The sequence below is a fragment of the Neophocaena asiaeorientalis genome, unplaced genomic scaffold, assembly GCF_003031525.2.
Source record: "Neophocaena asiaeorientalis asiaeorientalis breed wild unplaced genomic scaffold, Neophocaena_asiaeorientalis_V1.1 scaffold33, whole genome shotgun sequence".
Taxonomy (NCBI): domain Eukaryota; kingdom Metazoa; phylum Chordata; class Mammalia; order Artiodactyla; family Phocoenidae; genus Neophocaena; species Neophocaena asiaeorientalis.
Window position 1 is genome coordinate 1980286 of NW_020171988.1, and position 25182 is coordinate 2005467.

The 25182-nt window shown below is 41.2% G+C and overlaps 3 protein-coding genes across 8 annotated transcripts in view; 2 read left to right on the forward strand and 1 right to left on the reverse strand.

Annotated features, from left to right (window-relative positions):
- The window catches only part of BTD (biotinidase), a 47091-nt gene extending 25607 nt beyond the window's left edge, over window positions 1-21484 (reverse strand). The window contains exon 1 of one of the 4 annotated variants that reach the window (XM_024747675.1): window positions 21357-21484. In XM_024747675.1, coding sequence (XP_024603443.1) covers window positions 21357-21361 — 5 coding nt within the window. In that variant the 5' untranslated portion in view covers window positions 21362-21484. Of the gene's footprint in view, window positions 1-21168; window positions 21336-21356 lie in introns of those variants that run through there. The other 3 variants (XM_024747692.1, XM_024747701.1, XM_024747684.1) reach the window with 3 other exon arrangements.
- On the forward strand, window positions 1759-4089 carry LOC112401397 (zinc finger FYVE domain-containing protein 1-like). The gene is given in 6 exon segments (XM_024747639.1): window positions 1759-1962; window positions 1964-2069; window positions 2072-2531; window positions 2533-3270; window positions 3313-3763; window positions 3766-4089. Coding segments are annotated over 6 exon segments (2283 nt in total).
- Window positions 21421-25182, forward strand: part of HACL1 (2-hydroxyacyl-CoA lyase 1) — a 37457-nt gene continuing 33695 nt past the window's right edge. The window contains exons 1-3 of one of the 3 annotated variants that reach the window (XM_024747647.1): window positions 21421-21628; window positions 21782-21886; window positions 24085-24125. In XM_024747647.1, the coding sequence (XP_024603415.1) occupies window positions 21539-21628; window positions 21782-21886; window positions 24085-24125 (236 nt within the window). In that variant the 5' untranslated portion in view covers window positions 21421-21538. Of the gene's footprint in view, window positions 21629-21781; window positions 21887-24084; window positions 24126-25182 lie in introns of those variants that run through there. The other 2 variants (XM_024747655.1, XM_024747664.1) reach the window with 2 other exon arrangements.

The following is a 25182-nucleotide window of genomic DNA, read 5'->3' on the forward strand; positions in this document are numbered from 1 at the left end:
AAAGGAACTTCTCTAAGTGGGAAACACAAGAGAAGAAAAGGACCTACAAAAACAAACCCATAACAATTAAGAAAATGGTAATAGGAACGTACATATCGATAATTACATTAAAAGTGAATGGATTAAATGTGCCAACCAAAAGACACAGGCTCGCTGAATGGATACAAAAACAAGACCCATATATATGCTGTCTACAAGAAACCTACTTCAGACCTAGGGACACATACAGACTGAAAGAGGGAGAGGACTCAAATCAATAAAATCAGAAATGAAAAAGGAGAAGTTACAACAGACGCCACAGAAATACAAAGCATCCTAAGAGACTACTACAAGCAACTGTATGCCAATAAAATGGACAACCTGGAAGAAATGGACAAAGTCTTAGAAAGGTATAAGCTTCCAAGACTTAACCAGAAAGAAACAGAAAATATGAACAGACAAATCACAAGTGATGAAATTGAAACTGTGATTAAAAATCTTCCAACAAACAAAAGTCCAGGACCAGATGGCTTCACAGGTGAATTCTACCAAACATTTAGAGAAGAGCTAACACCTATCCTTCTCAAACTCTTCCCAAACTCATTCTATGAGGCCACCATCACCCTGATACCAAAACCAGACAAAGATACTACAAAAAAAGAAAATTACAGACCAATATCACTGATGAATATAGATGCAAAATTCCTCAACAAAATACTAGCAAACAGAATCCAACAACACATTAAAAGGATCATACACCATGATCAAGTGGGATTTATCCCAGGGATGCAAAATATTTATATTGCGTATCAATATACACAAATCAATCAGTGTGATACACCATATTAACAAATTGGGAGCAGGGAGAATTTCACTCGCATCAGCTGATCCTAACTGACAACAGGAGAGGAGGAACCTCAGGAGGCAGTGAAGGAGAAGGGGGATGGAAATGGAGATGAGGATAGATCCACTGGTGCCCTGAGGAACAGCCCACACCTCCACCGGGGCCCCGGGATCCCCTGACGCTTCCTCGCCACAGCAGAGCTGCTTCTTGGTAGGGTTCCCGGGATGCTGCGGTCGGGGAGGGAAGGGCATAGCCCTGCACCGGACGAGTGATAGCCCTGGAGCTCCCTCTGCCCCCCGGAAGGAAGGGGGGGGCGGGGGCGGTGGGGGTGGTATAAACAATGGATGCGGCTCTGGCCTCTGCCAGCGTGGGGGGATTTGGGGTGCCCTTCTTTGTTCTTAGACCTTGCTGCTGCCCCTTGGGTTGTGGTGGTGTTGTCCGGAAAGAAGGAAGGGTGAGGAATCCCCGGCTGGAGAGAGGCGTCGAGGTATCCTCTGAAATACTGACTTAAGCTGGATAATATTGAAAAGTTCCTGACCACTCTCTTTCATTACCAAAACCTTGTGTCTGAGGCCCCATGCATGCGCCCACCTCAGTGAACCCATCAGATCTCTCTCAGATAGCCATAACAGACCCTCTCAAGTTAATTTTAACCATATATTTGCCTGCACTTTATGGAGGATGAAACTATCAAGCCAAGTCAACATTGCTGCTGATCCAGGAGGCTTGGCAGCAGAAAATTAAACATCCGAACGTTTGTAAATGTGTGAAGAATTCTGATAGGACATCGAATGTTTTTTTAAAAACATTTTTTTAAGGGTGTTCAGAACCCTGTGGAGGCTGTGCTCAGTCTTCAGACTCAATGCCTTTGTCTTCACTTCTGGGGAAAGCCCAGGTACTGTTATATTGTAGATGCTTTCCTTCCCGGTCTGAATATGAGTGCGCAGACGTCCCCAGCAGAGAAAGGTCTGAAGCCTGGGCTGTTGTGCCAGGAGAGTTACACCTGCAGCGGGACTGATGAAGGCGTCTCCGAGTGTGATGAGTGCTGCAGCCTGCAGTGTCTCCGCTATGAGGAGAAGCTCCAGCGGCAGGAGTGCCTGAGAAACCATGAGCAGATCAGACTCAAATCTGGCCACGTTCCCTTACTGTGACCCCTGCAAGGGCCCCAGTGGGCGTTCTCCAGGTATGAAGCAGACAGCAGACGTGAGGTGCCAGACCTGTAAAATCAACTTGTTCCTGGAGTGCCAGAGAGGACTCATTCTGGGGGTAACAAAAGGAGGCACCCTGTTACTGTGTACCATGTGGCTAAGGTCCAGGTGCTGGAGGAAGAAGGGATGGATGAGGACACCAAGAGGAAGAAGATGACTGAGAAGGTTGTGAGTTTCCTCCTAGTAGATGAGAATGAAAAAATTCAGGTAACGAATTAAGAGGACTTTATTAGGAAATTGGACTGCAAACCCTATCAGCATCTGAAAGTGGTTTCCATTTTTGGAAATACTGGGGATGAGAAGTCTCATACCCTCAACCACACTTTCTTTTGTGGCCGGGAAGTCTTCAAAACCTCCCCTGCCCAAGAGTCCTGCACTGTTGGAGTGTGGGCGGCATATGACCCAGTCCACAAAGTAGCAGTGATAGACACAGAAGGGCTCTTGGGGGCTACAGTGAATATAAGCCAGAGAACACGGGTACTGCTTAAGGTTCTGGCCATTAGACCTCGTCATCTATCGAACTCATGCAGACCGACTGCACAATGACCTCTTCAAGTTCCTTGGGGACGCCTCAGAAGCTTATCTGAAGCACTTCACCAAGCAGCTCAAGGCTACCACTGCCCACTGTGGCCTGGATGTCCCCCTGTCCACCCTGGGCCCTGCTGTTATCGTTTTCCACGAGACTGTGCACACTCAGCTGCTGGGCTCTGATCACTCCTCCGAGGTGCCCGAGAAGCTCATCCAGGACCGGTTCCGGAAGCTGGGCTGCTTCCCTGAAGCCTCCAGTTCTATTCGTTACAAGGGAACGAGGACATACAATCCTCCCACAGACTTTTCTGGTCTTCGACGTGCTTTGGAGCAACAACTAGAGAATAACACCACCCGTTCTCCCCGGCACCCGGGGATCATCTTCAAAGCTCTGAAGGCCCTCAGCGACCACTTCAGCGGTGAGATCCCCGATGATGAGATGGCACACAGCTCCCTTTTTCCAGATGAGTACTTCACCTGCTCCGTCCTGTGCCTCAGCTGTGGGGCTGGATGTAAGAACAGCATGAATCACGGGAAAGAAGGAGTACCTCATGAAGCCAAAAGCCGCTGCAGATACTCTCACCAGTATGACAACCGGGTTTTTACCTGCAAGGCCTGCTACGAGAGAGGCAATGAAGTCAGCGTGGTGCCCAAGACGGCTGCTTCAACCGACTCCCCCTGGATGGGTCTCGCAAAATATGCCTGGTCTGGGTACGTAATCGAATGTCCCAATTGCGGCGTGGTCTACTGTAGCCGGCAGTACTGGTTTGGGAACCAATATCCTGTGGACACAGTGGTGCAGACAGAGATTGTGCATGTGTGGCCTGGAACTAATGGATTTCTGAAGGACAACAACAATGCTGCCCTGCGCCTCTTGGATGGGATGAACTTCATGGCTCAGTCGGTGTCTGAGCTTAGCCTTGGGCCCACCAAGGTTGTGACGTCCTGGCTGACATACCAGATCGCCTCTGCCTACTGGAGGCCCAACTCCCAGATCCTGAGCTGCAACAAGTGTGCTACATCCTTTAAAGATAATGACATCAAGCATCACTGCCGGGCCTGGGGGGAGGGCTTCTGTGACAGCTGTTCACCCATGACCCGGCCAGTGCCGGAGTGGGGCTGGGGCCCTGCACCCGTGAGGGTGTGTGACAACTGCTATGAAGCCAGGAATTCTCAGTTAGATGTCACCGAGGCACAGGGTACCTCAGTGAGGGTGGGATGCTGATTGCTTGGAAGGTGGGCAAGTCCGTGCAGAACACTTTGGGAGCCGTGGTGACGGCCAATGACATACTACTAGGTTGGGTGAAGGATGCGGCCAGGCCGGTGTACTGGGTACCAGACCATGAGATCCTGCACTACCACAACTGCCAGAAGGAGTTCAGCGTCAAGCTTTCCAAGTACCACTGCTGGGCCTGCAGACAGGGCTTCTGTGATGAGTGTTCCCATGACCGCCAGGCTGTCCCCTCTCGAGGCTGGGACCATCCTGTCCGAGTCTGCTTTAATGGCAATAAAAAGCCTGGTGACCTTTAATGCCCCCCCACAAAAGTGAAGAATAAAACCCACATGATCATCTCAATAGACGCAGAAAAATCTTCTGACAAAATGCAACACCCATTTATGATAAAAAAAACTCTCCAGAAAGTGGGCATAGAGGGAACCTACCTCAACATAATAAAGGCCATATACAACAAACCCACAGCAAACATCATTCTCAGTGGTGAAAAACTGAAAGCATTTTCTCTAAGATCAGGAACAAGACAAGGATGTCCACTCTCGCCACTATTATTCAACATAGTTTTGGAAGTCCTAGCCACAGCAATCAGAGAAGAAAAAGAAATAAAAGGAATACAAATTGGAAAAGAAGAAGTAAAACTGTCACTGTTTGCAGATGACATGATACTATACATAGAGAATCCTACAGATGTCACCAGAAAACTATTAGAGCTAATCAATGAATTTGGTAAAGTTGAAGGATACAAAATTAGTGCACAGAAATCTCTTGCATTCCTACACACTAACAACAAAAGATCAAAAAGAGAAATTAAGGAAACAATTCCATTCATCATCGCAACAAATAGAACAAAATACCTAGGAATAAATCTACCTAAGAAGGTAAAAGACCTGCACTCAGAAAATTATAAGACACTGATGAAAGAAATCAAAGATGACATGAACAGATGGAGAGATATACCATGTTCTTGGATTGGAAGAATCAATATTGTGAAAATGACTATAGTACCCAAAGCAATCTACAGAGTCAATGCAATCCCTATCAAATTACTAATGGCATTTTTTACAGAACTGGAACAAAAAATCTTAAAATTTGTATGGAGACACAAAAGACCCCGAATAGCCAAAGCAGTCTTGAGGGAAAAAAACGGAGCTGGAGGAATCAGACTCCCTGACTTCAGACTATACCACAAAGCTACAGTAATCAAGACAATATGGTACTGGCACAAAAACAGAAATATAGATCAATGGAACTGGATAGAAAGCCCAGAGATAAACCCACGCACATACAGTCAACTAATCTATGACAGAAGAGGCAAGGATATACAATGGAGAAAAGACAGTCTATTCAATAAGTGGTGCTGGGAAAACTGGACACACCTACATGTAAAAGAATGAAATTGGAACACTCCCTAACACCATACACAAAAATAAACTCAAAATGGATTAGAGACCTAAATGTAAGACGAGACACTATAAAACTCTTAGAGGAAAACATAGGAAGAACACTCTTTGACATAAATCACAGCAAGATCTTTTTTGATCCACCTCCTAGAGTAATGGAAATAAAAACAAAATTAAATGGGACCTTATGAAACTTAAGAGCTTTTGCAAAGCAAAGGAAACTACAAACAAGACAAAAAGACAACCCTCAGAGTGGGAGAAAATATATGCAAATGACTCAGCGGACAAAGGATTAATCTCCAAAATATATAAACAGCTCAGGGCTTGACATGTATACACTAATATGTATAAAATGGATAACTAATAAGAAACTGCTGTATAAAAAAATAAATAAATTTCAAAAATTCAAAAAAATAATTGGATATAATTATAGACTACTTCATCCAATAACACCAGAATACACATTCTTCTCAAGCTTGCATGAAATATCCCGTATTCATCAAGACAGAAAACATTATGGGCCATAAAACATACCTTAACAAATTCTAAAGAACAGAAATCATGCAATGTCTGCATTCAAACTGCAATGGAATTAAACTAGAAATCAATAACAGAAAGATAACTGGGAAATCCTCAAATACTTGGAGACTGAACAACTTGCCTCTATGATAACACATGGGTCAAAGAGGAAATCTCAAGATAAATTTTAAAATATTTTGAACTAAATGAAAATACAACTTATGAAAACTTGTGAGATGCAGTGATAGGAGTGTAGAGAGGGATATTTTGAACAGTATTGAATACATATATTAGGAAGGAAAAGAGATCTAATATCAATAATCTAAGCTTTGGTGTGACCAAGGTGGTAGAGTAGGAAGGCTCTGAGCTCACCTCCTCCCATTTGGGTACACCAAAATTACACCTATTTACAAAACAACTATATGAGAACAAGCTGAAGGCTAGCAGAAAAGATTTTCTACAACTAAAGATATAAAGAAGGAGCCACAGGAAACTGGTAGGAGGGGCAAAGATGCAGTTTAGTCAACACCCACAAACTGGAGGGTAATTACAATTGTGGAGGTTCTCCCCAAGGAGTGAAGGGTCTGAGTCCTACACTGGGCTCCAGCCCAGGGGTCCTGCATAGAGAAGATAGAGTCCACAGAAAGTTTTGCTTTGAAAGTCAGTACGGATTGCATAGGGGAGAGCCAGAGGGCTGAAGGAAATACAGACTCTTCTCTTAAAGGGCACAAGCAAAATCTCACAGGCTCCTAGACCCAGGGCAGAGGCATAATTTGAAAGGACCCTGGGTCAGACCCACTTGCTGATCTTAGAGAGTCCTAGAGAGGCAAGAGGCAAATGGGGTCCCCCAGGGCACATAGATACTGATGGCAGCCATTTTGAGGTACTTGTTCTACCACGAGGACACTAGTGCTAGCAAGCACCATTCCGGAGTCCTCCCTCTACCCTATTAGTGCTGGGGGCTTAGCTGCCCATCAGCAGATGGGCACCAGCCCTGTATCCCCCAGGGCCACACAGCCAGCCACCCTGGGACCCAGCCCTGTCCAACAGCAGGCCTTCCAAAACATGTAAAACAGGCCCAGATAGGTTCACTGGTAAATTCTACCAAACACTTAAGGAAGAAATTATACTAATTCTTAACAATCTCTTCTAGAAGACAGAATCAGAGAGCATACAGTCATCCCTTGGTATCCATGGTTCCAGGATCTGCTGCAGATACTAAATCCACGGATGCTCCAGTCCCAGAGCCGGCCCTCAGTACACAAGGTTCCACATCTGAGGATGCAACCAACTGCAGATTGTGTGGTACTGTAGTATTTATTGAAAAAAAAAATCCACGTATAAGTGGACTCATGCAATTTAAACCCGTGTTGTTCAAGGATCAACTGTACTTCCAAACTCATTCTATGAGGCTGGCATTACCCTAATGCAAAAACCAGACAAAGACATTACAAGAAAATAAAACTGCAAAAATCCTCAACAAAATATTAGCAAATCCAATCCAATAATTTATAAAAAGGATTATACACCATGACCAAATGAGATTTATTCCAGGCATGCTAGGCTGATTCAACATTTGAAAATAAGTTCGTGTAATCCATCACAATGGACTAAAAAAGAAAAATTGGATGCAGAAAAAGCATTTGAATGCACTAATATGTATAAAATAGATAACTAATAAGAATCTGCTGTATAAAAAATAAATTAATTAAATTAAATTTAAAAAAAAGAAAAAGCATTTGATAAAATCCAAAACCCTTCATGATAAAAACTCTCAGTAAACTAGGAATAGAGGGGGGACCTTCCTCAACATGATCAAGAGCATCTACCAAAAACCCTACAGTTAGCATCATACTTAATGGTGAGAAAAACTAAGTTTTCCTTCTAAGATCAGGTATAAAACAAGGATGCTCCCTCTTGCCATTCTTTTTCAACATTGTACTAGAAATTCTAGCTAATGCAATAAGACAATTAAAGGAAATAAAAGACATACAGATTGAGAAAGAAGATATAAACCTGTCTTTCTTTGCAGATGACATGATTATCTACGTAGAAAATCTGAAAGAACTGATAAAAATAAACCCTCCTGGAACTAATAAGTGATTATAGCAAGGTTACAGGATAAAATGTTAATATACAAAAGTCTATTGCTTTCCTAGGGACTTCCCTGGTGGTCCAGTGGTTAAGAGGATGCAGGGATCCAATGCAGGGGATGTGGGTTCGATCCCTGGTCGGGGAACTGGGATCCCACATGCCACAGGGCAACTAAGCCCACACGCCACAACTACTGAGTCCACACACCACAACTAGTGAGCCCACGTGCTGCAACTACAGAACCCATGTGCTCTGGAGCCCGTGCACCACAACGACAGAGACCACGTGCTCTGCAGCCCATGTGCCACAACTAGAGAGAAGCCCATGAACCACAACAAAAGATCCCACATGCTGCAACTAAGACCCGATGCAGCCAAAAATAAAATAAATAAATATTCTTTTTAAAAAGTCAATTGCTTTTCTATATACCAGCAATTAACAAGTAGAATTTGAAATGAAAAACACAATACCATTTACATTAGCACCCCAAAAATGAAATACTTAGGTATAAATCTAATGAAATATGTAAGAGATCTATAAGAGAAATCACCAAACTCTGAAGAATGAAATGAAAGGATTCCATGTTCATGGAGAGGAAGAATCAATATCGTCAAGATGTCAGTTCTTCCCTACTTGATCTACAGATTGAATCCAATCCCAAATAAAATCCCAGCAAGTTATTTTGTGGATATAGATAAACTGATTCAAAAGTTTATATGGAGAAACGAAAGACCCAGAATAGCCAATACACTATTGAAGGAGAAGAACAAAGTCTGAGAACTGACACTATCCAACTTCAAGACTTACTATAAAACTACAGTAATCAAGTCAGTGTGGTATTGGCAAAAGAATAAACAAAGACATCAATAAAAAAATAAAACAGAGAGCACAGAAACAGATCTACATAAATACAGTCAACTGATCTCTGACAGGAGCAAAGGCAATACACTGAAGCAAAGACAGTCTTTTCAACAAATATTGCTGGAACAAGTAGACATTACATGCAAGAAAATCAGTCTAGACAGAGCTCTTACCCCCTATGTGTTTTGTCCAATACCACCAAACAATTAACTCAGTTCTGACACTATCTACTTAAAGGTAGTGTCAGATCCCACAGCCTAAGGGCTCACTCCTTCCCCACTTTAAATGATAATTGCAAATCCAGGTTATCTGTGCTTCTGACTGACTAGTTATAGAGATTCCCACAACACCCTCCTCCTGTTTGGTAATTTGCTAGAGCAACTCACAGAACTCAGAAACATTTATTTACATTAACAGTTAATTATAAAGGACATGATAAAAGATACAGATAAAAAAGCCAGATGAAGAGGTATATAGGGGCAAGGTATATGGGAAGGGGTGCCCTCTCCCTGTATCTCCAAATGTTCACCAACCCAGAAGCTCTCTGAACCCTGTCTTTTGGGGTATCCTTGATTAAATCACTGGCCATTGGTGACTGAACTCAAACTCCATCCCCTCCCCTCTCCCAGGAGGTCAGGGGCTAAATTACAACCCTTCAATCACATAGTTGATTACCCCGGCAATCAGACCCCATACTTAGGGGCTTTCCAAAATTTAACACATTAACATAAACTCAGGTGTGGTTGAAAGGGGCTTGTTATGAATATCAAAAGACACATATTGCCCTTATCACTTCGGAAATTCCAAGGGTTTTAGGAGCGCTGTGATAGAAATGGGGATGAATACTAAACATATATTTGTTATTATAAATTTCATCACATACACCCTTCACAAAAATTAACTCAAAATGGATCACAGACCTAAATGTAAAGTGTAAAACTACAAAACTCCTAGAGATAACATGGGAGAGAACCTAGATAACCTCGAGTATGGTGATGACTTCTTAGATACAACACCAAAGGCATGATCCATGAAAGAAATAAATGATAAGCTGGACTTCATTAAAATTAAAAACCTCTGCCCTGTGCCCAGAAATAAACTCACACACCTGAAACAGGAGGGAAGGGGGCAGGGTACAACCTGTAAAAGAATGATATAGCTATTGGATAAAAAATAAACCGGTTAGAACCAACTAGGTCCAAGATGGAGGAAGATTCCACTTCCAGGGGACCTTGAGCCTAATTATATGTTCACTGTATACATTAGCATAAGCTAAATGACACACCCACCAGCACCATGACAGTTCCAAGGTTAACCATATAAGGTCAAAAAGTGGGCAGTTGCTCAATTCCTGGAAATCCCCACTCCTTCTCCAAAATAGTTGGAGTAATCCTTCCACTTGCTAGCCTATGAAATTACCCATCCCATAAAAACTAACCACCCCATATTTTGGGGTCTCTTGCCTTCTGAGATGGCCCACACTTTGTGTAGTGTGTTTCTCCCAGGGCCATTCTTGCCTTTTGAGATGGACCGTATTCTGTCTATGGAATGTGTATCTCTCTAAATAAATCCATTTCTTACCTATCACTTCCACTGAAAGTCTCTCAGTGAATTCTTTCTGCAATGAGACATAAGCTTAAGTCCTGGGACCAGGTGTGTGATCGCAATTAAAAGAGAGTGGGTTCAAGTCCCAATTTGGGTTTTGGCTGGGTTCGAGTCCCAATCTGAGGTGTGCAGTTTCACATCTATGGTCAATTAATCTTCGATAAAGGAGGCAAGAATTTACAATGGAGAAAAGTCAGTCTCTTCAGCAAGTGGTGTTAAGAAAGCTGGACAGCCGCGTGTAAATCAATGAAGTCAGAACATACCCTCACACCATACACAAAAATAAATTCAAAAGTGTTTAAGACTTAAATATAAGACATGACACCACAAAACTCCTAGAAGAGAACATAGGCAAAACATTCTCTGACGTGAATCATACCAATGTTTTCTTAGGTCAGTCTCCCAAGGCAATAGAAATAAAAGCAACAATAAACGGGACCTAATCAAACTCATAAGCTTTTGTACAGCAAAGGAAACCATAAACAAAATGAAAAGACAACCTATGGACTGGGAGAAAGTATTTGCAAATGATGCGACTGACAAGGGCTTAATTTCCAAAATATACAAACAGCTCATACAACTCAATAACAAAAAAACCCAAATAACTCAATCAAAAAGTGGGCAGAAGATCTAAATAGACATTTCTCCAAAGAAGACATATAGATGGCCAACAGGCACATGAAAAGATGCTCAACATTGCTAATTATTAGAGAAATGCAAATCAAAACTACAGTGAGGTATCACCTCACACTGGTCAGAATGCCCATCATTAAAAAGTCTAAAAATAAATGCCGGAGAGGGTGTGGAGAAAAGGGAACCCTCCTACACTGTGGGTGGGAATGTAAATGGGTGCAGCCACTATGGAGAACAGTATGGAGATTCCACAAAAAACTAAAAACAGAGCTGCCATATGATCCAGCAATCCCATTCTTGGGTATAGATCCAAAGAAAACACTAATTCAAAAAGATACATGCACTCCTATGTTCATAGCAGCACTTTTTACAGCAGCCAAACATGGAAGCAACCTAAATGTCCATCAACAGATGAATGGATAAAGAAGATGTCATATATATACATACATACAAACATATATATATATATATATATATATATATATATTATCATACTAAGTGAAGTAAGTCAGACAGAGAAAGACAAATAGTATATGATATCACTTGTATGTGGAAGCTAAAATATGACACAAATGAACTTATTTAGGAAACAGACTCAGAAATAGAAAACAAACTTATGAATACCAAAAGGGGTAGGGGAGGGATAAATTAGGAGTTTGGGATTAGCAGATACAAACTACTCTATATAAAATAGATAAACAACAAGGTCCTTCTGTATAGCACAGGAAACTATACTCAATATCTTGTAATAAACCATATTGAAAAAGAATGTATACATATGTATAACTGAATCACTTTGCTGTACACCAGAAATTAACACAACATTGTAAATCAACTATACCTCAAATTAAAAACAAAACAAAACAAAAAAAACAACAACTTCTGCTCTGTGTAAGACAATGTCAAGAGAATAAGACAAGCCACAGACTAGGAGAAAATATCTGCAAAAGATAAAAGATGGTTACCCAAAATATAAAAAGATCTCTTAGGGCTTCCCTGGTGGTTCAGTGGTTGAGAGTCCACCTGCCGCTGCAGGGGACACGGGTTCGTGCCCCGGTCCGGGAAGATCCCACATGCCACAGAGTGGCTAGGCCCGTGAGCCATGGCTGCTAAGCCTGCGCGTCCGGAGCCTGTGCTCCACAACAGGAGAGGCCACAACAGTGAGAGGCCCGCGTACTGCAAAAAAAAAAAAAAAAGCTCTCTTAAATTTAACAATAAGAAAACAAACAAATCAATTTAAAATAGGCAAAAGATCTGAACAATCACCTCACCAAAGAAGATATATAGATAACAAATAAGCATATGAAAAGATGCTTCACATCATGTATCATTAGGGAACTGCAAGTTAAAACAATGACAGATACCACTAAACACCTAATAAATGGCCCAAACTGAGAACTGAGAACCCTGACAACACCAAATGCTGGCAAGGATGTGGAGCAACATGAACTCTCATTCACTGCTGGTGGGAATACAAAGGTACAGCCACTTTGGGAAAAAAACTGGTAGTTCCTTAAAACCTAAACATACAGTTCTTTTACCATGTGATCCAGCAGCCATACACCTGTATTTCCCCAAATGAGTTGAAAACTTATGTCCATGCAAAAACCCACACGCAAGTGTTTACACCCACTTTATTCATAAGTGCCAATACTTGGAAGCAACTGAGAGTAAGTGAATGGATAAACCATGGTCCATCCAAACAATGGAATATTGTTCAGCACTAAGAAGAAAGGAGCTATTAAGCCATGAAAAGACATGGAGGAAACTTAGATGCATTTTACTAAGTGAAAGAAGCCAATCTGAAAAGGGTATATATGTGTGACTTCAACTATATGACATTCTGGAAAAGGCAAAACTGTGGAGACAGTAAAAAGTTCAGAAGGGAGGGCTAAACAGGTGGAGCACAGAGGATTTTTAGGGCAGTGAAGCCATTCTGTATGATACTATAGTGGGGGATACATTTCATTATACATTTGTCAAACCCCACAAAATGTACAAATAACACTAAGTGAATCTTAATGTAAACTACAAACTTTGGGTAATAATGATATTATCCAAATAATAATGCAATACCCAGTGCAACAATGCAATAATGATATGTCAGACAAACATGCCAGCAAAAGTAACTATCTGACTGCCAGCAAAAGTAACTATCTGACATAGAAACTTGTACATCTCATATTGGGTTTTGAAGGGGGGAAAACGTATCCCCTGAGAAGTTATAACAAAGGTTTCCTTATGTGAGTTTAGGATTCAAATTCACAGACATGGGCTTCCCTGGTGGCGCAGTCGTTGAGAGTCCGCCTGTCGATGCAGGGGACATGGGTTCATGCCCCGGTCCGGGAAGTTCCCACATGCCGCAGAGTGGCTGGGCCCGTGAGCCACGGCCGCTAAGTCTGCGCGTCCGGAGTCTGTGCTCTGTGATGGGAGAGGCCACAACAGTGAGAGGCCCGTGTACAGCAAAAAAAAAAAAAAAAAAAAAAAGGAAAATAATGGTTGACTCTCACTCTTAAACACAAATGCAGAAAGCCTAAATAAAAATAATAGCAAACACTGCCTGCCAACGTAGGGCACACAGGTTCTTGCCCCAGTCCGGGAGGATCCCACATGCCGCGGAGCGGCTGGGCCCGTGAGCCATGGCCACTGAGCCTGCGCGTCCGGAGCCTGTGCTCCGCAACGGGAGAGGCCACAACAGTGAGAGGCCCATGTACTGCAAAAAAAAAAAGCAAACTAACTAAGCAATGTCTAAGAAGAAAATCATCATGACCAAGTTGGGTTTATCACAAGAATGATGGATCATTTAATATGAGAAAGTGTATGAACTTAATTCACCACATTAATAAATTAAAGGAAATTAAAATGTGACTTATCAGCGCTTCTTATCTATATTGTACAGGAGGTCTTAGCCAGTGCAATAAGATAAGAAAAAGAAGTATATCCAAAGAAGAAATGTAGATGGCCAACAGGCACGTGAAAAGATGTTCAACATCACTAATCATCAGGAAAATGCAAATCAAAACCATAATAAGATATCACTTTACACCTGTCAGAATGGCTATCATCAAAAAGAACACAAATAACAAATGTGGTGAGGATGTGGAGAAAGGGAATCCTTGTACACTGTTGGCGGGAATGTTAATTGGTATAGCCACTGTGGAAAACAGTAGGGAGGTTCCTCAAAAAAATAAAAATAAAACTACCAAAAAATAAAAAAATTAAAAAAATAAAACTACCACATGACCCAGCAATTCCACTCCTGGGTATATATCTAAAAAACCCAAAAACGCTAATTTCAAAAAGATACAAGCACCCCAGTGTTCACAGCAGCACTATTTACAGTTGCTAAGATATGGAAGCAACCTAAGTGTCCAACAGATGAACAGGTAGAGAAGATGTGGTGTGTGTGTATGTATGTATATACACACATACATACACACACACAATGGAATACTATTCAGCCATATAAAAGAATGCAGTTTTGCCATTTGCAACAACATGGATGGACTTGGAGAGTATTATGTCAAGTGAAATAAATCAGAGAAAGACAAATACTGTGTGATATAACTTATACGTGGAATCTAAAAAATACAACAAACTAGTGAATATAACAAAAAAGAAGTAAAACTCAGAGATGTAGAGGACAAACTAGTGGTTACCAGTGGGGAGAGGGAAGAGGGAAGGGGCATTAAGAGGTGCAAACTATTATGTATAAAGTAAGCTACAAGGATATATTGTATAACGTAGGGAATATAGCCAATATTTTATAATAACTATAAATGGAGTCTAACCTTTAAAAAATAAAAATGAAATAAATTTAGGAATATTAAAAAAAGAAAAAGAAGTATAAAAGATATAATAGGAAAAGAAGAAACAAAACTTTCATTAATGATATGATTATCTACAAAGAAACCCAAGAGCATCTATAAGCAAATTATAATTAATAAGAAAATACAGTAGTTAAATGTAAGACCAGCATAAGAAAATTAATTGCATTCTAATACATTGGCCCCCCAAAACTAGAAAATGCAAATAACTAAACAGTAAGATACTTAGAAATAAACATAAGGAAAGATTTCAATTAAAAGATTAAGGAAGAGTAAAATAAATGGAGAGATATATAATGCTCATGGCAAGATAGACTCAGTATAAAGATATTGTTCTATCCATATTAATTTACGAACAATGTAATTCCAATGAGTATTTCATGGAATTCGAGAAACTGATTCTATAATATGTACGAAAGAGAAAAAGGCTAAGAATAAACCTAGAGGCGGAATAATGGCCCCGCAAAGATGTTCACATCCTAATCCCCAGAATCTGTGAGTATGTTAGGTTACATGGCAAAGGGGAATTAAGGTGCTAATTAGCTGACTCTGAGATAGGGAGATTATCCCGGTAAACTTAATGTAATCACCAGTATCCTTGGGAGTGAAAGAGGGAGGCAGAAGAAGGGATGGCAGCATGAGGACTTGGCCTGATACTGCTCACTTTGAAGATGGAGTCAAGAACTTGAGAGGCCTCTAGAAGCTAGAAGGAGAAAGGCATGAATTCTCTCCTAGAGCCTCCAGAAAGGAATGTGCTCCTGCCAACACCTTGCTGTTATCCCAGTGAACCCCATTTCAGATTTCTGAACTACAGAACTGTTAAAATAATAAATTTATGTTGTTTTAAGCCATTAATTTTGTAGTAATTTTTTACAGCAGTGATAGGAAACTAATTACAATAGATAAGATGGTTTCAAAAGGACGAAGTAGAAGGACTTGTCCTAAAATAAAGACTTATTTTAAAAATATAGAAATTAAGATAGTGTAGGACTGGTGTTGGGATAGGAAAAGAACAGAGTCCAGAGACAGACCACACATATATGGCAACTTGATAGATAACATGGATCAGTGGGATAAGAATGAACTATACCATCAAAGGTGCTTGGACAACAGGTAGTTTAGTAAATTGACTATAAAAATGGCTAGCAATTATTCTTCTCTGTGTGTTCATTTTCCTTTATCATGTAACATTAATGCCATCCCACTCAGAGACTGAGCTCTACCTATAACTTACTTTGGCTAATGCGATGTTAGCAAACATGGGCACACAAAGGCTTCTGCCATAGGATTTGTCCCCTTTTGCAACCTGCTGCCAATAAAAGAAGCCCAGGGAAGCCTGCTGAATGATGAAAGATATATGGCACAGTGGGGATAAGCCTGCCACCGCTGGGGACCGGGGGTCAACTTCCAGTGGCAGAGTGACCTAGCTGACTAGCAACTGATCACAGACACATGAAGGAGCCCAGCTGAGCCCAGCCTCACAGGATTATAAATTAAATAATGGTGGTTGCTTTAGGTCACTGAGTTTTAGAGTGGTTAGTTACACATCAAAGTCTAATTGATATATATATTATATGGAAAAAACCCTGGATTGCTACTTCTCATCATATATATAAATCAATTTCAGGTAGACCAAGAGGCTTAAATATAAAAAAAACTAAACTTTTTAATGCAAATATCGAAAAAAAACTCCGTATAACCTCAGTTTAGGGAAAGTTTTCTCAAGCAAGATACAAAGAGTATAAAATAAAGGAAAAGAATTGTCAGTTGTGGGAATTCCCTGGTGGTCCAGTGGTTAGGACTCCACACTTCCACTGCAGGGGACTTGGGTTCAATTCCTGGTTGGGGAACTAAGATCCCACAAGCTGTGCGCCACAGCCGAGAAACAAAATTGTCAGTTGTGACCACACACCGAAAAGACACAAAATTTTGTACCTCAAAAGTAACTATAAACAAAGTTAAAAGACGAAGAATAAGTATCAAGGATATATAAAGAACATGTACAGATAAATAAGAAAAAGATAAACAATCCAATAAAGGACAAAAGATATAAACAGGTAACTCACAGCAGAAATCCCAATGGTAAATCCAAATATATAACTATATAATCTATACCTAGATATCTTCATTAGTAGTCAGAGAAATGGAAATGAAAATCCATTTCACAACCATCAAATTGGCAAAAAATTTTAAATTCCACAATTGAGGGTGCAGAGAAAGGGGAGTTCTTATATACAGAAGTTAGGGGTATAAATTGGTACAATAACTTTTGAGACCAATTTGGTAATATCTAGTAAAATTGATGATGACCCACCCCTGTTAAAGCAGGCAGTTAGCTAGATAGGAGCAGAGAAGGAGGGGCAGGGGCCAAATGGCAGGAAACCACATATCTTGTAAACAATGGGGGTCCCTGGGCAGACAAAGAAAAGCAGGAATCTCCAGACTGACAGGAAACTACACATTTGGGGGGTGTTAAGTGTCCTGTAGACAAAGAAAGGTGGGGAAAGGCGGGAATCTCCAGTGTCTGAATGTAACATTTCACTCACTATGCCATCATTACAATAAAATTAGCCTCACAGATAAGAAGTACTCATCATGCACCAATGTCATGACACTTCTGATCAAGGCTAAATAAGGACAGAAATCCCTCCTCCCCTCGGGAAGGTGGAGCTGGGAGGAAAATCAGGGAATATGAACCCACCCCTTCCCTCCCCAGTGAATATTCCACCCCTTCATTTCTATGCCCCACAAAGCAGCTTGCTGAAGAAACTCAGTGCGGCTACTCACCTGAGACTGGCTGCTCTCCCCTTGAGAGCATACTTTCTCTTAAATAAATCCTCACTTTGCTTTCTTGACCTCCCTGTCTCATCTCTGAATTCTTTCTGCTATGAGATAAGAACCTACCCTCTGATAACACTGCTATATACATATACATAAAAACTCACACAAGTGCACAAGGAGACATGCAAGAATATTCAAAGAAAACTGTTTATAACACTAAAAAGCTTAAAACAACCTAAATGCCAATCACCTAAAGAATGCACAGGTGGGAATTATAAACACCGAATTCAAGATAGTGGTTACCTCTATGGCACAGGGCAGATGTGATGGGGGAAGGAAACAATAGGGGTTTCGTTCTATTTGTTAAGTGTTTCTTAAGCTAGCGCTGGACACATGGGTGTGTGTTAATCTCTGTTCTTATTCATGTGTCTGAAAGATGTCATAAATGACATCTTTAAATATATATAAGTATATAAAAAATATATTTAAAAAAATATCGGGACTTCCCTGGTGGTGCAGTGGTTGAGAAACTACCTGCCAATGCAGGGGACATGGGTTCAAGCCCTGGTCTGGGAAGATCCCACATGTCACGGAGCAACTAAGCCCGTGCGCCACAACTACTGAGCCTGCACTCTAGAGCCCATGAGCCATAACTACTGAGCCCGCGTGCCACAACTACTGAAGCCCGTGTGCCTAGAGCCCATGCTCCGCAACGAGAAGCCACCACAATGAGAAGCCCCCGCTTGCCATAACTAGAGAAAGCTCTCAGGCAGCAACAAAGACCCAACACAGCCAATAAATAAATAAATAGATTTATTAAAAAAAAAAAGCTTAAGGAAGGGGCTGTAATGAAAGCTGATAGCAAAACAGAAGAAACAAATGAAAACAGAAAACATTTTAAAACTGATACCATGTTTCATATGTGATGGTTGACCAACCCCTGGGCCACAGGCCACCTCCGAGTGTGGAGTACTTGCATATGAAGAAATACTACGTTATGACTTCTAAGCCATTTGACATAAGTCACTTATGTCCTCATAGCAGTTAGTTTACCCATTAAAACATAATTCTGGGGCCTAAGAAGTTACTGTAGAAGCTGCCTATTTTAAATCTTTAGCAAGTATATTTTCTCCAGGTATTATTTTGCAACTCTAAGGAAATGACCTGGTTGCCTGGATGTTCTCTTCGCCCAGATGTAAGAAAGCCACCAAATATCTCCCTCATAATCTCAGGTCCAGAGCCCACAAATACAGTAACCAGTATGCTCTCTGGAGAGCATGTAATCATTACTTTAGCCTTTTCTGTTAAAAAAAAACCTAGACTTACTCCTCCTTTGACCTCTTTCCACGAATAAACAAACAAGGCAAAACAAATAAAATTCCATGCCTACCACCAATGAAAGTAATAAAGAATGTGGTTAACGCTTACAATGTCTGCACAAAAGGCCTTGGGTAAGTTACAAAAGAATCCTGGAATCCTGTCATTGCCGTTGGATTGAAAGCAGTTGCTCCAAGTGCCTGCAAATCTTGGGGTGAGACTCTCAGCACTTTTGCTGAATCATCAGACCCAAGTGAACCATGGAATGTTGGGCCCTGAACTCAAAGCTGTAAGGTGAAGCAAATTTCAACAGTCTCACCGACTCCCTCTGCTAAAGGGCAGAGTCCAGTCAGTTGAGAATTTGTCCCTTTGCACAATTGGTTATTCTGAATTCAGGGGATTTGTTCCAATTCATAGTTTAGTTTTCTCACTTTATACTGAGTGATTCTGTCAGTGATTCTTTTGGGACAGAAGAACACAGTTTTTCTTTGAAAACAAGTCCACATGAACTGACTAACTGCCATCTACATGGTCTGTGCTACTGATGTCAAACCAGCCTTGAACCCATAAATCCAAATTAAGCAACAGTTTTTGGTAAAAGGCAATCACACATTTAATTATTAACTCATGCCTCTAGCATGAGTACAGAGCCAGTGGTCCTCAAGTCAGGCTGCAAATCAAATTTAGGTAGCAGCTTTAAAAAAAATACAGGTGCCTAATTTGTCTTAAGATGCTGATTCAGAAGATGTGGGGTAGTGCCCAAGCAACTGTTTGTTTAAAAAGCTTTCCTAGTGATTCTGATGCTTGGGGATAGAAACTGTCATACAGGTACTGATATAAACAATCCCACATGGTAGAGAGGTATAGGGTCTATGCTTCTCAAACAGGGACAGGAGACACTGTACCAAGGACTATTCAAAGCCACACAAAGAGCACTGTGCATCTTTCTGGAATGTCAATTTTATTTCACAGGTAAATATTTTAAAATGTCATTTGTATTTTGGGTGGTGGTTACATAGGTATATACAATTGTCAAAACTCATTTAAGATCTGTACATTTACGTGTATGTTTACCTCAATAAAAAGATCACTTTTATATTAAAATATGGATAGATTCTGGAATACAATGCAAGATCTGCATTTATTTTCCAGATGAACTCTGAGACTTCAAAGAAATCTCCCTCTTAGATGGACTACCTTAGGCTAGGCCCCCATATCCAAGGGGGCCAGGGTGGGCATTAGGGCTTGAAATTCGAGGGGAAACCTTTTTGGAAGGTCCCACTGGCTTTAGAAATCCTTTCACTTCTAATGCTTTTCATTCATTTTACTACCCATGACCCACTCCTCTCTCTTCTTGTTTTTTTACTTTCCACATATTACTGGTCTTTTTGCTTTAAAACACTCCAGATCGTCAAAAATTTAAAGTTCCACTCTTCCTTACCATTGGCGATTTTGTTTGCTACTGAGCAGATGGTCTAATGACCCTGAGGCCATAGCCTCATAAATCACACATTGTAAGGCCATTTTTTCACTCAAAAATGTGTTTTAAAAGGTTCTCGTCCTGTGATAAACCACAATGGAAAAGAATATGGAAAAGAAAAAGAATTCATATATATGTATAACTGAATCATTTTGCTGTACAGAAAAAATTAACACATTGTAAATCAACTACTGATTTTCTTTTTTTAATCAAACTTTTTTTTTAAAAAAAAGGTTCTCAGCTGCAGGAGCTGGTTGTGGTGAGGGACTGACTCTTAAGAATCACAACCCACCCCCCATTTCCTGACTGTAAAGACAAGAGTGGAGGGTTATTGGCAAGGGTTACAGAAAATAACGGTCAAAAGTAACTAGGCTCAAGGGGCTCCTCTTATCTCCTGTGGTCAAAGGGCTTAACAGTGAATAGAGCCCAAGATTGTTAGTCTGAAGCACGGTCTGGTCCAATGGCTCTGGGTAAGTTACTTTATCTCTCGCTTGGGAGATTCCGTGTCCTCCTCTAAGACACGACGTAGAGTACACATCCGCTTACGGATTTAACTGACGGGTATTAATCTTCACGGACTGCAAAGCCACAAAGATATGAGCGTACAAATCAAAACGCGTGTAAGTCAAATCCTCGAACCTAAGGGACGCGGAAGAATGACCACGCAACCCAAAAACGACCTCGCCGTACAACCGGCCCCTTCCAGCCATCCGCATCCCAGCAGCCTTTGCGAAACCAGCCCGCAGCCCCCAGAGCCCCGAGGCCGGGGGCGGGGCCGGGAGCGCGCGCAACGTCCCCTTCTGCCCAAGCCCCTAGCCCCCTTCCGCCCGGACTCTGCGTAAGTACCACCCGCCTTACGCAGTCTCGAAATGCCTCCGGGTGGTGGACTAAGGCGACAGCCCTCCGCGGTTCGACCTCTCACCTGCTCGGCACAGGCCTCCGCCTCCAGCTAGTCCCGCCTCCTCCTGATACTCTGCCGGCCGTGAATGGAAGGCCCGGGGAAAGGGCCTGGTTGTGGCAGGAGAGAGAGTGTGTTTACATCTCACCTCATCCCGAGCGGGCTGGTTTCAGCCCCGCCTTCTCCTCTTCGCCGTTTAAAGCGTTGGGTCGCCCTCCTCCTCACTCAGAGAAGCGGCCCCACAGTTGGTGTCTCCGGCGTTGGTTTGGCTGGGTGACTTCGCGTCAGCCTGCTGTCCACTGCGAGAGGGCTTCGAACTTCAGGGGCAAGATGTCGGAAAGTAACTTGGCAGAGCGCAGCGACGGACGCGAGAGGCTGGTGTCTGGTGCTAAAGTCGTCGCCCAGGCCCTGAAAACACAGGTGTGCTGGACCTTCCTGATTGAAAGGCTCTTACGGCGGCCGACGGGGGCCGAGACGTTGTCTTGGAAACGGGAGAGCGGCGGGGAGGGCAGGGGGGAGCTTTGCTGGAGGTTTTCCTTTTAGCGCCCTCATTTCTCTGTTCTTGGCCCACAGGATGTGAATTACATGTTTGGCATCGTAGGCATCCCGGTGACCGAAATCGCCCTTGCTGCCCAGGAGGTGGGCATCAGATACATCGGGATGAGGAACGAGCAGGCGGTAAGTATGGACTTGGAGAGCCGAATGCAACATTGGGGATGAGTAATAATAATGGCAAATTTTCACTGCGGACAGTCGCCGCTTATCTCTCCTCTAATACTTTACACGTATCAATCACAACAATCCTAGGAGGCAAGAACCATTGTTAATCCTAGTTACAAATGAGAAAAGTGAGACCCAGAGGGGTTAAGAAACTTGCTCAAGGAGGCAGCTGGTATTGGCAGAGCCAGGATTTGAACTTAGGTATTCTGGGTCTGGAGTCCATGCTCTTACAGTATACAGTATTGTACTCTGCCCAGTCTAGAGTGTCAGAATTGGCAGGGACATTGACCTGGTCTGAATCCTGTCCCCTGATCTTCACTCTGTAACTAACTATTATTATGTGTCTGTGTATTATTTGTCCGGTCTGACTTCCCTAGTAGGCTCTGAGCTTCAGGGGGTCACGGATATTATTTTTTCTTGACACATCTGTATCCCCAGTGCGTAGGTAGAGCCTGCACTTGATAGGAGGTCCGGTAGTACCTGCAAGGTGAATGGGTGAAGGCCAAGTCTCATGTTGTATAGTAGGTGGCTCTGCAAAGTGACAGGTATCACAAATGGTAAAGCCGTGATTGGACTCCAGAGGTGTCCTAAGCCCCAGTCCAGTGCTCATTCCACCTCATTACCTTGCCACCCTTCTCGGAGGCTTATTTGGAAGCACAAGAAAGGAAGTTAGGACATTTTGCCAACCCAGTCTCATTTTTTCCTAAAGGGCATTTAGCATTTTTCCAGATTATCTTGTATTTAATTTAGCACCTTCCTTGTCTTCCTATAGTGAGCTGAAGTGCAGTTTAAACATAAAAACTAACCATATGAAGGCCATGAAGGAAATTTCAACAAATCTCCAAGGATTGGAAACAAACAGTATATGTGACCTGACCATATGGAAATAAACTGGAATTCAATTACAGAAAGATAGAAAATCCCCAAACATTTGGAAATTCAGTATGTTTGAATCCTTTGTAAATATTTGAAAAGATTAATAAAATCAATAACCTTCACAGCAGACTGATTAAGAATAAAAGAGAAAAAATACAAATTACCAGTGTCAGGGGTGAAAAAGGGGATGTCACCATGGACCCTAAATAACCAGTGGGGTGAAGAAGAAATCACAATGGAAAATGGAAAACATTTTGAATTGAATGATGATGAGAAGATGAGATCTCAAACATGTAAGCTATAGCTAAAGCAGTTCTTAGAGGAAATAGTTTTAAATGAATCTATACTTAGTAAAGAAGATCAAAAATCAGTGCTCTAAGCTTACATATTAAGAAGCTAGAAAAAGAAAACCAAGGTAAACCCAAACTGAAAGTAGTAAAGTAATAAGTACAAAAGCAGGAATTGGGCTTCCCTGGTGGCACAGTGGTTAAGAATCTGCCTGCCAATGCAAGGGACACAGGTTTGAGCCCTGGCCCAGGAAGATCCCACATGCTGCAGAGCAAGTAAGCCCATGTGCCACAACTACTGAGCCTGAGCTCTAGAGCCTGCAAGCCACAGCTACTGAGCCCACGTGACACAACTACTGAAGCCTGTGTGCCTACAGCCCGTGCTCCGCAACAAGAGAAGCCACGACAATGAGAAGCCCACGCGCTGCAAGGAAGAGTAGCCGCCGCTCACCGCAACTAGAGAAAGCCCACGCATGGCAATGAAGACCCAACACAGCCAAAAATAAATAAATTTATTTTTTTAAAAAAAGCAGAAATCAATGGAAGAGAAAACAAAGAAACAATAGAGAAAAATCAACAAATCCAAAAATTGGTTCTTTGAAAAGATTAATAAATTTGGTAAATCCCTAGCAAGACTGATGAAGAATAAAAGAGAAAAAATACAAATTATCAATGTTAGGAATAAAAAAGAGGACATTCCTATTGATCCTGCAGACGTTTAAGCAATTATAAGATGATATTATGAATAAACTAGATGATATGGACAAATTCCTTGAAAAACTAAAAATTAGAATTAGATGCTTAAACCATTATTTAAAATTTATAGGTAGAACATTACTTGTAAGAATGAAAAATGTTCTAATTCCCCCTTACTTGAGAGTGAATTATTATATACATACTTTATACATGTATAATAATAATACTTATTACTTAATACAATTTAATACTATAAGAGTCCCAAAATGCTTAAGTCCCAGTGTTTCTTCTTTGTAGGCTTGTTATGCTGCCTCTGCGGTTGGATATCTGACAGGCAGGTAAACTCAAGTCTATGTTTTATCTCAACTTCTTTTTTTAAACTGAGTTATAATTAACATACAGTATTATATTAGCTTTAGGTGTACAGCATAGTGATTCAGTATTTTTATACATTATGAAATGGTCACCACCATAAGACCAGTTCCCATCTATCACCATATAAAGTTGTTAAAATATTATTAACTGTGTTCCTATGCTGTACATTTCATCCCGATGACTTACATATTTTATAGCTGGCAGTCTGTACCTCTTAATCCCCTTCACCTATTTTATCCATTCCTCCACACACCTCCCCTCTGGCAACCACCAGTTTTTTCTCTGTCTCTGAGTTTATTTTCTGTTCATTGTTTTGTTTTTAAGAGTCCACATATAAGTGAAATCATATGGTATTTGGTTTTCTCTATCTAACTTATTTCACTAAGCATAATATCCTCCAAGTCCATCCATGTCGACACAGATGGCAAGATTTCATTCTTTTTTATGGCTGAGTAATATTTCAGTGTGTGTGTGTGTATCAATCACATCTTCTCTATACATTCATCCATGGATGGGCACTGAGGTTGCTTCCATATCTTGGCTGTTGTAAATAGTGCTGCATGAACATAGGGGTACATATATCTTTCGGAATTAGTGTTTTTGTTTTCTTCTGATAAATACCCAGAGTGGAATTGCTGGATTATATGGTAGTTCTATTTTTAGTTTTTTGAGGAAACTCCATACTGTTTTTCACAGTGGCTGCACCAATTTAAAGGCTGTCTTAAATAGAGGTTCTTAAGAAATTACTGTATAAATTGAAAATGGCAAGTTGAATTATATGGAGATACCTTTTTTTCAGTGCTTTAAGCTTAGAAAGTCATCTAGGGTAAAGCTTTCAAGTTCAATTTAAAAAATTGGGGCAGAGCACTACATTTCAGAATTACTTCCTGGCAAAGAACAATTTACATTATATATTTGTTAAGAAAATTTTAAAAAACACGTTTTTTCCATATAGAAATGTACTCAGTAGTCAAAAATTTGCTTCTGTATGCAGTCAACTTGATTTAGCCCAAATATAAT